At 49.0% G+C, this 15,550-nt stretch overlaps 1 protein-coding gene across 2 annotated transcripts in view; it reads left to right on the top strand.

Moving 5' to 3' along the window:
* The first annotated feature begins 2,552 nt into the window (after window positions 1–2,552).
* LOC134352192 (nucleoside diphosphate kinase-like) overlaps window positions 2,553–15,550 on the top strand; it is a 50,119-nt gene continuing 37,121 nt past the window's right edge. For both annotated transcript variants that reach the window (XM_063059476.1, XM_063059475.1), the window contains exon 1: window positions 2,553–2,790. In XM_063059476.1, the coding sequence (XP_062915546.1) occupies window positions 2,691–2,790 (100 nt within the window). In that variant the 5' untranslated portion in view covers window positions 2,553–2,690. The remainder of the gene's footprint in view (window positions 2,791–15,550) is intronic.

The following is a 15,550-nucleotide window of genomic DNA, read 5'->3' as shown; positions in this document are numbered from 1 at the left end:
AATTCAGAAGAATGAGGGAGGGGGCTTAATTGAAACCTATCGAACGGTGAAAGGCCTTGAATAGTGGATGTGGAGAGGATGTTTCCTATGGTGGGAGAGTCTGAGACCAGAGGACACAGCCTCAGAATAGAGGGGCATCCTTTTAGAACAGAGATGAGGAGGAATTTCTTTATCCAGAGATTGGTGAATCTGTGGAATTCTTTGCCACAGGCAGCTGTGGAGGCCAAGTCTTTATGTATATTTAAGGCAGAGGTTAATAGATTCTTGATTGGTCAGGGCTTGAAGGGATACGGGGCGAAGGCAGGAGATTGAGGCTGAGAGGGAAACTGGATCAGACATGATGGAATGATGCAGCAGACTCAATGGGCTGAATGGTGTAATTCTGCACCTATATCTTCAGGTTGTGTGTCTTTCCATTCACTGCATGTTCTCCCACATACCCCAAACACATTGTTATACTTTCCTGGGTTTAATTCTGTTTTCCTGCAGTCTTACTCTGCCAACCACAGGAACAATCTACAACCTCTGCTTGAGCAACCTGTATGTTGGTCTAACTCATTATAACAACAAGCAAGGAGTGGAGTGAGGAACTAGAAAGGATAATTTCACTCACTCCAACACTGAACCATTTCCACAACCTATCGACTCGCTTTTAAGGACTCATTATCTCATGTTCTCAATATTTATTGTTTGTTTATTTGTTACTTTTTTTTCTATTTGCAGTTTGTCCAATTTGTGTGCATTTTTATTGATTCTATTGTGTTTCTTTGTATTTATTGTAAATGCCTGCAGGAAAATGAATCTCAGGTGGTGTACTTTGTCCCTGATGTATCTGCCTCTCCCAGCACCCCTGGTAGGGTGTTGCACACTCCCACCATTCTGTGTGTAAAAAAAACTGCCTTTGATGTCCTACCCCCAAACTTGTCTCTTCGCTACTGTATGTAGAAATTGACTACCACCTTCCTACATTATAAAGGCCCTGGGACTGAGGTTATGAACAATCCTTTGGAAATCCAAACTTGTCTTTGTTTCTCTGGTCTACGTTCTTTCTTGCTTCTAATGTCAAAAGTTTATCCCATTCTTCTTGAATCCTTACCAGCAACCAACATGATTCTGTTTCAGACACAGACTGCTGGAGGAACAGGTCAGGCAGCATCTATGTATGGAAATAGTCAACGTATTGGGACAGGACCCCTCATCAGGACTGAAACACCAACTGTTTATTCATTTCCATAGATGCTGCCTGACCTGCTGAGTTCCTCCAGCATTTTGTGTGTGTTGCTCTGGATTTCCAGCCTCTGGAGAATGTCTTGTGTTTATGACTATATTTCAGGCTAGTTTCCTCTGTTGGTCACTATGGGAGCAGAATTGAGCTATTTGGCCCATCAGCCTCATTCTTCTGTCTTCTCCCCATACCCTTTGATGCCCTAATTAATCAAGAACACAGCATTTTAAATATACCCAATGACTTGGCCTGCACAGCCATCTGTGGCAATGAATTCCACAAATTCACCACCTTCTAGCTGAAGACATTGCTCCTCACCTCTGATCCCTTATTATCTGAGGCTGTGCCCTCTGGTGTTAGACTTGCCCACTTAAAGGAAACATCTTCTCCATATCCACTCTGTCTAGGTCTTTTCAATACAGTATTCAATAGGCTTCAATGAGATCTTCCCTCTTTTAAACTCCAGTGAGCAGAGGCCCAGAGCCATCAAACACTCTTCATTTGAGTTAACTGGTGTCAGGGTCTGGAACAGCAGTATCTGTAGAATCACCTCACACTGCCTCCAGTCAAACACAGTGTAGTCTTCAAATGAAGAACATCTTCGTCTAGCCTTTGGGAATCATCTCATGTTCTTGATAGTTATTGTTTATTTCTGTATTTTTTCTTTATTTATTTTTGCATTTGCAGTTTGTTATCTTTTGCACACTGATTGATCACCCAGTTGGTGTGGTTTTTCATGGATTTATTGAATATGCCTGCAAGAAAATGAATCTCAGGTTGTATATGGTGATATTTATGTACTGTACTTTGAACCATGAGTAAAACATCCCTTGTCCACATCCCGAAATGAGCAGACAAAAGGCTGCCATCAGGCAGGAGGTACAGGAGGCTCAGGACCCACAACACCAGGTTCAGGAGCAGTTATAAACCCCCTCAACCATCAGGCTCCTGAACCAGAGGGGATAACTTCACTCACCCATCATTGAAACTGTTGCACAACTTACAGTCTCACTTACAAGGTCTCTTCATCCCGTCTTCTCCATATTTATTGTTTATTTATTATTGTTTTGCTTGTTTTTGTTTCTTTGTATTTACTGTGAATGCCCGCAAGAAAATGGATCTCCTAATAGTATATGGCGGCGTTATACTTTGATAATAAATTTGTTTTTAACGTTAAGATACCATAATTTAGTTATTTGTCTAGGATCAAGTTTTAGAATGCTAAACTTTCCGAAAAATGTTTCGTAAGTGAAAATACAAATTTCGGGGTAAAATAACCGGCCTGTTGGCGGGGGCCGAGCCCAAGAGGCAGGAACCGGGTCGGGTGGCTGCGGTTTGTTATCCGCGGTCGTGCCTGGGGCCTGGGGTGAAGGCTGAGTCCGGAGGCCGGGCGGAGCTGCCCTCGCTGAGGCCCCGCCCCGAACAGCCCGCGGGAGGCGGCTCAGTCGGGCCGGGCCGAGCCGGGATGCTGCTGCGGGCACTAAGCCGCCTATGGACGGAGCATCGCCTTCCCGCCAGCCCGGGGCTCCGCTGGGCCGCCGCCGGCCTCCGGCTCCTCTCCTCCGGTAAGTGCGGGACCGGTCGGTTCATTCATTTGTTTCGCTGCCGATTTGTTCTGAAAGTTTCACAGAAACTCGCTGAGAATCTGGAACCTCCGGGGGCTGGAGGAGGGAGAGCCCCCGATCTACACCGTGGGCTGGGGAACAGCGAGGTCAAACTTATTTCTTGGGTGCTGACCCCCCTCCAGCCCCGTATCCTGGGGGTGACCCTCTGCTTACTCCCCTCCAGCCCCGTATCCTGGGGGTGACCCTCTGCTGACTCCCCTCCAGCCCCGTATCCTGGGGGTGACCCTCTGCTGACTCCCCTCCAGCCCCGTATCCTGGGGGTGACCCTCTGCTGACCCCCCTCCAGCCCCGTATCCTAGGGGTGACCCTCTGCTGACTCCCCTCCAGCCCCGTATCCTGGGGGTGACCCTCTGCTGACCCCCCTCCAGCCCCATATCCTGGGGGTGACCCTCTGCTGACTCCCCTCCAGCCCCGTATCCTGGGGGTGACCCTCTGTTTGCTGCGTTGAATGGTGCTGTGATATAAAGTTGCTCAGCTCCTCTCCCAATTGAGTACTCGCTTCATGTTCAATCACCATCTGCTGCCACATCTAAAATTGGTTAATTGAATGAAAAAAAGGTCTAAATTAAATAAATGTAACTAAACTAGTTTCAGTTACAATTAATAATATAACTGTGTGCTGTGTTGCTACTTTGTTGAGCTGGTCAGCTGTGCAACACAGAAACACTATGTCCATACTGACTTTACCTTGTCTTTACCCAATTTGCCTGCTTTTGGATTCAAATGTCCAAATACCTCTTTTAAATAAACACCTGAATCTGCCACCATCTCAGGCATTGAGTTCCAGATTTCAGCCACACTCTGTGTAAAAAAAAATCCTCTTTAAAACTCATGTTCATGCCTCGCACCCTTATGGAGACTTGATCCATCATCAGGGTCCCCCATCACCCAGGCCATGCTCTCTTCTCACTGCTGCCATCAGGATGGAGGTACAGGAGCCTCAGGACCCACACCACTAGGAAGTTATTAACACTCAACAATCAGGCTCTTGAACGAGTGCCCAACACAGAGAAACAGAAAACCTACAGCATAATACAGACCCTTCAGCCCACAATGCTATACTTACTTTAGAAATTACTAGGGTTACCCTTAGCCCTCTGTTTTTCTAAGCTCCATGTACCTATCCAGGAGTCTCTTAAAAGACCCTTTTGTATTCACCTCCATCACCGTCACCGGCAGCCCATTCCACGCACTCACCACTCTGTGTAAAAAACTTACCCCTGACATCTCCTCTGTACATACTTCCAAGCACCTTAAAACTGTGCCCTCTCGTGCAGGCCATTCCAACCCTGGGAAAAAGCCTCTGACTATCCACACGATCAATGCCTCTCATCATCTTATACATCTTATACCAGGTCACCTCTCATCCTCCAATCATCTCCAAGGAGAAAAGACCGAGTTCACTCAACCTATTCGCATAAGGCATGCTCCCCAATCCAGGCAACGTCCTTGTAAATCTCCTCTGCCACTTTCAATGAATGATGGACCTGTATTCCCAGATCCCTTTGCTCTACCACATTCCTCAGTGCCTACCCTGGTTGGTGCTACTGAAGTGCAAAACCTTGCATTTATCTGCATTAAATTCCATTTGTCATTTTTCAGCCCATTTTCTATCTCTCAAAATTTCACTTTTGAATATCTCTCACTCACCTTGTACTTTGATATCCTGATCAGCCTCCTTCACTCCAGGGAGACCAAATTCACTCTTTCCAATCTCTTGTAACTGAAATATTTCAGTTCAAGTGATATGATGGTGAACCTCCTCTGTTGTCTTTCCAGCACCACCTCATCCTACCCTTGGTGGTGAGCAGAACTGTACACAGTTCTCCACCTGAGGTCTACCCAGTCACTGTTTTGTAAAGTTGCAGCATAACCTCTGGTGAATTCCATACCCTGGCCTTCACCTCTTGTGTTGTCACTCTTAGGGAATACTGTACTCTCTTGGATCCCAGGTCTCTGTTCAACACCTTCGTTTGGTAGTTCACATGTCAAGTGCTTTAGAAAACTCACCGGTACTGACAGCATGTTCCCTCTGGCAGCTCCAGGCCGGAACATTGAACATTTAACACCTCGGCAGCAGAGGCTGAACCCCGTTAACCTGTGGGATACTGGGGCAGCGTTGGTGATGCGCGATATGAATGCAGTTGTGTACGGGACCGGGGGGAGGGGGGAGCGCGCGGGACCGATGACCGGGGGGAGAGGGGGCGCGCGGGACCGATGACCGGGGGGAGGGGGGAGCGCGCGGGACCGATGACCGGGGAGAGGGGGAGCGCGCGGGACCGATGACCGGGGAGAGGGGGAGCGCGCGGGACCGATGACCGGGGAGAGGAGAGCGCGCGGGACCGATGACCGGGGAGAGGGGGAGCGCGCGGGACCGATGACCGGGGAGAGGAGAGCGCGCGGGACCGATGACCGGGGAGAGGGGGCGCGCGGGACCGATGACCGGGGAGGGGGGAGCGAGGGACCGATGACCGGGGAGAGGGGGCGCGCGGGACCGATGACCGGGGAGAGGAGAGCGCGCGGGACCGATGACCGGGGAGAGGGGGAGCGCGCGGGACCGATGACCGGGGAGAGGGGGAGCGCGCGGGACCGATGACCGGGGAGAGGAGAGCGCGCGGGACCGATGACCGGGGAGAGGGGGAGCGCGCGGGACCGATGACCGGGGAGAGGAGAGCGCGCGGGACCGATGACCGGGGAGAGGGGGCGCGCGGGACCGATGACCGGGGAGGGGGGAGCGAGGGACCGATGACCGGGGAGAGGGGGCGCGCGGGACTGATGACCGGGGGGAGGGGCGCGCGGGACCGATGACCGGGGAGAGGAGAGAGCGGGACCGATGACCGGGGAGTGGAGAGCGCGCGGGACCGATGACCGGGGAGGGGGGAGCGCGCGGGACCGATGACCGGGGAGTGGAGAGCGCGCGGGACCGATGACCGGGGAGGGGGGCGCGCGGGACCGATGACCGGGGAGAGGGGGCGCGCGGGACCGATGACCGGGGAGGGGGAGCGCGCGGGACCGATGACCGGGGAGGGGGGAGCGAGGGACCGATGACCGGGGAGAGGGGGCGCGCGGGACCGATGACCGGGGAGAGGAGAGCGCGCGGGACCGATGACCGGGGAGAGGGGGAGCGCGCGGGACCGATGACCGGGGAGAGGGGGAGCGCGCGGGACCGATGACCGGGGAGAGGAGAGCGCGCGGGACCGATGACCGGGGAGAGGGGGAGCGCGCGGGACCGATGACCGGGGAGAGGAGAGCGCGCGGGACCGATGACCGGGGAGAGGGGGCGCGCGGGACCGATGACCGGGGAGGGGGGAGCGAGGGACCGATGACCGGGGAGAGGGGGCGCGCGGGACCGATGACCGGGGGGAGGGGCGCGCGGGACCGATGACCGGGGAGAGGAGAGAGCGGGACCGATGACCGGGGAGTGGAGAGCGCGCGGGACCGATGACCGGGGAGGGGGGAGCGCGCGGGACCGATGACCGGGGAGTGGAGAGCGCGCGGGACCGATGACCGGGGAGGGGGGCGCGCGGGACCGATGACCGGGGAGAGGGGGCGCGCGGGACCGATGACCGGGGAGGGGGGCGCGCGGGACCGATGACCGGGGAGGGGGGCGCGCGGGACCGATGACCGGGGAGAGGGGGCGCGCGGGACCGATGACCGGGGAGAGGGGGAGCGCGCGGGACCGATGACCGAGGGGAGGAGAGCGCGCGGGACCGATGACCGGGGAGTGGAGAGCGCGCGGGACCGATGACCGGGGAGGGGGGAGCGCGCGGGACCGATGACCGGGGAGTGGAGAGCGCGCGGGACCGATGACCGGGGAGAGGGGGCGCGCGGGACCGATGACCGGGGAGAGGGGGCGCGCGGGACCGATGACCGGGGAGGGGAGAGCGCGCGGGACCGATGACCGGGGAGGGGGGCTCTGTTACAATTACAGAGAAAGTGTAGTGCAGGGAGACCATAAAGTTTGTTCATTATGTGTCCTGACATACATCGTGGGCCATCATGCTCTTTTCAAGACCAGAAATGTTCTCGGCAAATTTTTCTGCAGAAGTGGTTGGCCATCGCAGCCTTCTGGGCAGTGTCTTTACGAGATTGGTGACCCCAGCCATTATCAATACTCTTCAGAGATTGTCTGCCTGGTGTCTGGTCACTTAACCAGGACTTGTGATCTGCACCAGCTGCTCGTACCACCCGTGGCTTCAGTTGACCCTGATGGAGGGGTGGGGTGCTAACCAGGTGCTACACCTTGCCCAAGGGTGACCTGCAGGCTAGCAGAGGAAAAGTGCACGTTACACCTCCTTTGGTAGAGACATATCTCCACCCCATCTCCCATAATAAGGTGCAAAATTATGACGTGGATTATTGTGAGGTTGACAGTACATCTTATATCAGCAGGAGCTGGGCTGTCCTTGAGACTGGTGGAGTTTCTGTTGGAAGGCATCTATCATTAAAGACCCATCACCCGGGACATGCCTCCTTCTCATTACTACCATCAGGGAGGTGGTAAGGGAGCCTCGATGTTTTACAAACAGTTTCTTCCCCTCTGCCATCAGATATCTAGTGGAAGAGATGAAGCTGTTTCCTTTGATCGTTCCCTGGCCGTTACCTCTGTCCTTCAAGGATAAATGCCACTCAGTCATTGCCCTCTGGGCCACATACATCACTGACAACTGGTCCTCAGCCCTTACCTGTCTATCCAGTACCGAAACCTCGAGAAATGGTCACTGGCAAATGTGGTGAAATGTGCTGTTTTGTGGCAGCAATGCATTGCAATACGTAAAAACTACTACGAGTTACAATAAGAATATATTTTTAAAAAACAGTGCAAAAAGAGAGCAAAATATTGTGGTAGTGTTCATTGTCCATTCAGAAATCTGATGCTGGAGGGGAAGAAGCTGTTCCTAAAATGTTGAGTGTGGGTCTTCAGGCTCCTGTCCCTCCCCCCTGATGGTAACAATGAGAAGAGGACATGTTCTTTATGATGGATCCACCTTCCATCACTAAGGTGAAGGTATCACCTTTTGAAGATGCCCTCAGTGGTAGCGAGGCTAGTGCCCATGGTGGAGCTGGCTGAGTTTTCAATCCTCTGCAGCTTTTGCATTTTTATATCTGCAACACCTCACCCTGCCCTTGTCCTTCCAAATGTTTCCCACCCCGTAACTCTGTGCAACCCTGCACCTCAATTGTAATCCATTCAACACTGGCCACTGAGTCTTCAGCTGCTGAGATCCCCTGTTCCCTCCAGATCGCTGTCTCTCTCTCAAAGACAGCTCAGTCACCCCATTACTTTACTTTATTGTCGCCAAACAATTGATACTAGAGCGTACAATCATCATAGCGATATTTGAATCTGAGCTTCGTGCTCCCTGGAGTACAAATCGATAGTAAGTATTAAAAATTTAAATTATAAGTCATAAATAGAAAATAGAAAAATGGGAAGTAAGGTAGTGCAAAAAACACTGAGAGGCAGGTCCGGATATTTGGAGGGTACGGCCTAGATCCGGGTCAGGATCCATTCAGCAGTCTTATCAGAGTTGGAAAGAAGCTGTTCCCAAATCTGGCCGTACGAGCCTTCAAGCTCTTGAACCTTCTCCCGGTGGGAAGGGGATGAAAAGTGTGTTGGCTGGGTGGGTCGTGTCCTTGATTATCCTGGCCGCACTGCTCCGACAGCGTGCGGTGTAAAGTGAGTCCACGGACGGAAGATTGGTTTGTGTGATGTGCTGGGCTGTGTTCACGATCTTCTGCAGCTTCTTTCGGTCTTGGACAGGACAACTTCCATACCAGGTTGTGATGCACCCTAGAAGGGTGCTTTCTACAGTGCATCTATAAAAATTAGTGAGTGTTTTAGGGGACAGGCCAAATTTCTTTTGAAGTAAAGGTGCTGGTGGGCCTCTTGGCAGTGAACTCTGCTTGGTTGGACCAAGTCAGGTCATTTGTGATATTGACCCTGAAGAACTTAAAGCTTTTGACCTGTCCCACTTGCGCACCACCGATGTAAATGGGGTCGTGCGGTCTGCTACTCCTTCTGAAGTCAACAACCAATTCCTTCATCTTGCTGACATTGAGGGATAGGTTATTGTCTTCGCACCATGCCACCAGGCTCTTAATTTCCTCTCTGTACTCAAACTCATCATTACCCGAGATACGGCCTACAATTGTTGTGTCATCAGCAAACTTATATATTGAGTTTGATGGAAACTTGGCTACACAATCGTGGGTGTACAGTGAGTACAGCAGGGGGCTGAGTACACAGCCTTGTGGGGCACCGGTGCTCAGAGTGATTGTAGAGGAGAGCTCGTCCCCTATTTTTACAGCCTGGGTCCTGTCTGTGAGGAAGTTGAAGATCCAGCTGCAGATCTGAGTGCTAAGGCCCAGGTTTCAGAGCTCAGGAATCAGTTTATTTGGAATGATGGTATTAAAGCAGAGCTGTAGTCAATGAAAAGATGTCAAGGCTTCAGCGAGGGTGCAGAAGAGGTCTACCAGGATACTGCCTGGTTTAGAGGGCGTGTGCTATCATGAGAGGCTGGACAAACTTGGGTTGTTTTCTCTGGAATGGTGGAAGCTGAGGGGAGATCTGGTAGAGGTTTATAAGCTTATCGAGAGGCATCGATAGAGTAGACAGTGAGTATTTTTCCCAGGGTTGAAATATCTTATACCAGAGAGCATGCATTGAAGGTGAGAGGGGGTAATTTCAAAGGAGGTGTGATGGGCAAGTTTTTTTTTTACACAGAGAGTGGTGGGTGCCTGGAACGTGCTGCCTGGGGTGGGGGTAGAGACAGATACATTAGAGACTTTTAAGAGATGTTTATATAGGCACATGAATGTAAAGGAAATGGAGGGATATGAACATTGTTGGCCATCCGATTACAAATTTAATGGGTTTGCACAACATTATGGGCCGAAGGGCTTGTTCCTGTGTTGTACTGTTGTATGTTCTGTGTTGAGGGAATGAGTCATGGGCCAGCGACAGCATCTGATTGCTCTTCTCCCTGTTGTTTTGGGAGTTTCGTGAATTAAGTTGATGTCAAAATGCAAGTCACAACTCGCTCCAGTGTGGGTGCATTCAAATATTCTGGCTATACCTTGTGCTGGTGTTTAACGTGGACTTCAGCAAGGTCTTTGACAAGTTCCCTCAGGGCAGCATCGTCTGGCTGGTATTCACAGGGAGATGGCTGAGTGGATTCACAATGGGTTTCGTGATAGGAAGAAGAGGGTGATGATTGAGAGAGTTGTTTCTCAAACTGGAAGCTTGTCTCTAGTGCATCATATACCAAACGCTGGAAGAACTCACCAGGTCAGGCTGCATCTATGGAAAGGAATAAAACAGTCAATGTTTCGGACTGCGACCCTTCATAGGGACCAGAGAGGAAGGGGGAAGATGACAGAATAAAAAGGTAGGGGAAAGGTAAGGAGCCTAGATGGAAGATGAAGACAGGTGGGTGGTAAAGGCAAAAGGCTGGAGAAGAATGCATCTGATAGAAGAGGAGAGTGGGCATGGATCATTGGAGAAAGGGAAGGCAGCAGAAAGGAAATTATAGTCCAGTTAGCCTGACCTCAGTGGTTGAGAAGATATTAGGGTCAATTGTTAAGGATGAGGTGATGGAGTACTTGGTGACACAGGACAAGAGAGGACAAAGTCAGCATGGTTTCCTTCCGGGAAAATCCTGCCTGACTAATCTGTTGGAATTCTTTGAGAAAATTACAAGTAGGATAGATAAAGGGGATGCAGTGGATGTTGTATATTTGGACTTTCAGAAGGACTTTGATAAGGTGCCACACATGAGGCTGCTTACCAAGTTAAGAGCCCGTGGTATTACAGGAAGGTTACTAATATGGTTAGAGCATTGGCTGATTGGTAGGAGGCAACGAGTGGGAATAAAAGGATCCTTGTCTGGTTGGGTGCCAGTGACTAGTGGTGTTTCACAGGGGTTGGTGTTGGGATCACTTCTTTTTATGCTGTATATAAATGATTTCGATGATGGAATAGAAGACTTTGTTGCCAAGTTTGCAGATGATATGAAGATTGGTGGAGGAGCAGGTAGTGTTGAAGAAACAGGTAGGATGCAGAACTTAGATTAGGAGAATGGGCAAGAAAGTGGCAAATGAAATATAATGTTGGGAAATGCATGGTAATGCACTTTGGTAGTAGAAATAAATGTGCAGACTATTTTCTAAATGGGGAGAAAATTAAAAAATCTGAGATGCAAAGGGTCTTGGGAGTCCTTGTACAGAACACCCTAAACGTTAACTTGCAGGTTAGTCGCTGGTGAGGAAGGCAAATACAATGTTCACATTCATTTCAAGAGGTCTAGAATACAAAAGCAAGGATGTGATGCTGAGGTTTTATAAGTCACTGGTGAGGCCTCACCTTGAGTATTGTGAACAGTTTTGGGCCCCTCATCTTAGAAAAGATGTGCTGGCATTGGAGAGGGTCCAGAGGAGGTTCAGAAGGATGATTCCTAGAATGAAAGGGTTATCATACGAGGAAGGTTTGATGGCTCTGGGTCTGTACTCACTGGAATTCAGAAGGATGAGGGGGGATCTCATTGAAACCTTTTGAATATTGAAAGGCCTAAACAGAGTAGATGTGGAAAGGAGTTTCCCAAGGTGGGAGAGTCTAGGACAAGAGGGCACAGCCTCAGGATAGAGGGGTGCCCTTTCAAAACAGAGATACGGAGAAATTTCTTTAGCCAAAGGGTGGTGAATTTGTGGAATTTGTTGCCACATGCAGCTGTGGAGGCCAGGTCGTTGGGTGTATTTAAGGCAGAGATTGATAGGTTCTTGATTGGACATGGCATCAAAGGTTACGGGGAGAAGGCCGGGAACTGGGGTTGAGGAGATTTTTAAAAAAGGATCGGCTGTGATTGAATGGTGGAGCAGACTCGAACAGACATGAAGGGCCTCGAGGTATTGCATGTTGAAAGGACAAACCAACATAGAACATACAGGGTTAATGGTAAGGCACTGAGGAGTGCAGTGGAACAGAGGGATCTGGGAAGACAGATACAAAATTCCCTAAAAGTGGCGTCACAGGTAGATAGGGTTGTAAAGAGAGCTTTTGGTACATTGGCCTTTATTAATCAAAGTATTGAGTATAAGAGCTGGAATGTTATGATGAGGTTGTATAAGGCATTGGTGAGGCCGAATCTGGAGTATTGTGTTCAGTTTTGGTCACCAAATTACAGGAAGGATATAAATAAGGTTGAAAGAGTGCAGAGAAGGTTTACAAGGATGTTGCCAGGACTTGAGAAACTCAGTTACAGAGAAAGGTTGAATAGGTTAGGACTTTATTCCCTGGAGCGTAGAAGAATGAGGGGAGATTTGATAGAGGTATATAAAATTATGATGGGTATAGATAGAGTGAATGCAAGCAGGCTTTTTCCACTGAGGCAAGGGGAGAAAAAAACCAGAGGACATGGGTTAAGGGTGAGGGGGGAAAGGTTTAAAGGGAACATTAGGGGGGGCTTCTTCACACAGAGAGTGGTGGGAGTGTGGAATGAGCTGCCAGACGAGGTGGTAAATGCGGGTTCTTTTTTAACATTTAAGAATAAATTGGACAGATACATGGATGGGAGGTGTATGGAGGGATATGGTCCGTGTGCAGGTCAGTGGGACTAGGCAGAAAATGGTTCGGTTTCTGTGCTGTAGTTTCTATGGTTCTATGGTCAGGTGGCCTAATTCTGCTCCTGTCTTATGGTCTTTTGGAAGGAGGGGAGCACACCAGGGGGAAGTGATAAGCAGGTGAGGAGAGTTCAGAGACTAGAGTGGAGAATAGAGAAAGGGGAGGGGGGTTATGGAAAGGAGGAATTGATATTCATGCCATCAGGCTGGAGGCTACCGATCACAGGAAACATTCTCTCCACATCCACTCTTTCCAGGCCTTTCAATATTTGATAGGCTTCAATGAGACCCTCCCCACCCCTCACCATTCTTCTAAATTCCAGTGGTGGAGGAGGCCCAGGGCCTTCGAAAGCTCCTTATACATTAACCCTTGCATTCCCAGGATCATTCTTGTGAACATCGTCTGGATCTTCTCCAACACCAGCACATCCTTTTTCAGAGAAGTGTTTCGAATGTACACCTCTATCAAGTCTCTATCACCCCTCATCCTCCTGCGCTTCAAAGAGAAAAGGCCTAGCATGCTCAGCCCTTCCCCGTAAGCCATGCTCTCTAGTGTAGGCAGTGATCTGGTGAATCCTCTGATTTAGAAATGGATGTTGTCTGTAGAGCTGGAACTTGTGCTGCGTATGGAGCCCCCCCCCCCCCTGCAACCAAGCACCAGCTGCTCTGTAATCGAAGCCTATCGAGGCAGTGGCAATGGCTGTGCCCCGTGTGAACTGATTGGCTTGTTTACACAGCCATTACCTGTCCTACACGACAGATTTCTCAATAAAGATTGGACTGTGCATGGAACCCAAGGGCACCCATGTGATATCGATCGGTGCTTGTTCACCTTGGTGTTTGTTGGGGACGTTTGGGAGAACATGTACACAACCTTAAAACATACAACAGTTCCTGGTAACCATTTCCTTACCAGAAAGCCCAACTTTAAATGTATGGATGGAAATTACAATGGACATTTACAAAATGGAGAAGATAACAGCATCTGTTAATCATAAGTTGGAACAATTTGATTCATACTGGGAAAAATGGTTTAACTACATAACACCTCATAGGCCTGATTTTATTCTCACAAGTCAATGAATATGTTGTAAAAAAAAAAGATCACTCCCTACTTGTGAGGTAAGGTAAATGTGAGGTGCTACATTTTGGTAGGACTAATCAGAATAGGACATACATGGTAAATGATAGGGCATTGAAGAATGCAGTAGAACAGAGGGATCTAGGAATAATGGTGCATAGTTTCCTGAAGGTGGAATCTCATGTGGATAGGGTGGTGAAGAAAGCTTTTGGTATGCTGGCCTTTATAAATCAGAGCATTGAGTATAGGAGTTGGGATGTAATGTTAAAATTGTACAAGGCATTGGTGAGGCCAAATTTGGAGTATTGTGTACAGTTCTGGTCACCGAATTATAGGAAAGATGTCAACAAAATAGAGAGAGTACAGAAAAGATTTACTAGAATGTTACCTGGGTTTCATCACCTAAGCTACAGGGAAAGGTTGAACAAGTTGGGTCTTTATTCTTTGGAGTGTAGAAGGCGGAGGGGGGACTTGATAGCAGTATTTAAAACTATGAGGGGGATAGATAGAGTTGACGTGGATAGGCTTTTTCCATTGAGAGTGGGGGAGATTCAAACAAGAGGACATGAGTTGAGAGTTAAAGGACAAAAGTTTAGGGGTAACATGAGGGGGAACTTCTTTACTCAGAGAGTGGTAGCTGTGTGGAATGAGCTTCCAGCAGAAGTGGTTGAGGCAGGTTCGATGTTGTCATTTAAAGATAAATTGGACAGCTATATGGATAGGAAAGGAATGGAGGGTTACGGGCTGAGTGCAGGTCGGTGGGACTAAGGTGAGAGTAAGAGTTCAGCACGGACTAGAAGGGCCGAGATGGCCTGTTTCTGTGCTGTAATTGTTATATGGTTATATGGTTACTGCATATATAGTTTTCTTCTTTCGATTGTTCTTTCTTTCCTCTCCTTTCTATAAGTGTATACCTCAGATAAATATTATGTGGAGATTTGTGACAAATATGGTTATATGATATATATGTACAGTTTCTGAAATACATCTTATGGAAATGTTTGTTTGATGATGAACTTCAATAAAAAATAAATTACAAAAAGGAACATACAACAGTACAGGTCCTTTTGACCTGTTCTAAGATCAATCTAATCCTTGCCACCCATGTACATTATTGGAGAGGACTCCTAGAGACCGGATTTACAAGTATTTGGAAAGCTTTGTCTGTCTGATTCAGGGATAGTCAGCATGGTTTTGAGGGGAAGGTCACACCTCGTGAGACTGATTGAATCCTTTGATGAAGGTAATTTTGTAGCTCTATAAACCTGGTTAGACCTCACTTGTAATATTGTGTTCGTTCCTGGTCACCTCATCACAGGAAGGATGTGGAAGCTTTAGAGAGGGTGCAGAGGATGCTGCCTGGATTAGAGAGTGTGTCTTAGGAGGAAAGGTTGAGCGAGCTGGGGCTTTTCTCTTTGAAGTGGAGGAGGTTGAGAGGTGACTTGTTACAGGTGTAAAGATGATAAAACGAACTGATTGAGTGGAGAGTCAGAGACTTTTTCCCCAGAAGAGAAATGGCTAATACGACTTACTGCCTTACCAATTTATTGGAATTTTTTGAGGTAATCTCGAATAAGATTGACAAGGGAGAGGCTGTGGATGTTGTGTATTTGGATTTTCAAAAGGCCTTCGATAAGGTGCTGCATATGAGGCTGCTAAATAAGATGAGAGCCCATGGAATTACAGGAAAGATATTGGAATGGGTGGAGCATTGGCTGATAGGCAGAAAGCAAAGGGTGGGAATAAAGGGATCCTATTCTGATTGGTTGCCGGTTACTAGTGGTGTTCCGCAGGGGTCGGTGTTGGGGGCCGCTTCTTTTTACGATGTACATCGATGATTTGGATTATGGATTAAATGGTTTTGTGGCCAAGTTTGCCGATGACACCAAGATAGGTGGAGGAGCAGGAAATGTTGAAGAAACGGAAAGGTTGCAGAGAGACTTAATCAGTTTAGGAGAGTGGGCAAAGAAATGGCAGATGAGATACAACGTTGACAAATGT

This window comes from Mobula hypostoma, chromosome 9, assembly GCF_963921235.1.
Source record: "Mobula hypostoma chromosome 9, sMobHyp1.1, whole genome shotgun sequence".
In the NCBI taxonomy this organism is placed as follows: domain Eukaryota; kingdom Metazoa; phylum Chordata; class Chondrichthyes; order Myliobatiformes; family Myliobatidae; genus Mobula; species Mobula hypostoma.
This window is presented reverse-complemented; position numbering and strand designations above follow the sequence as displayed.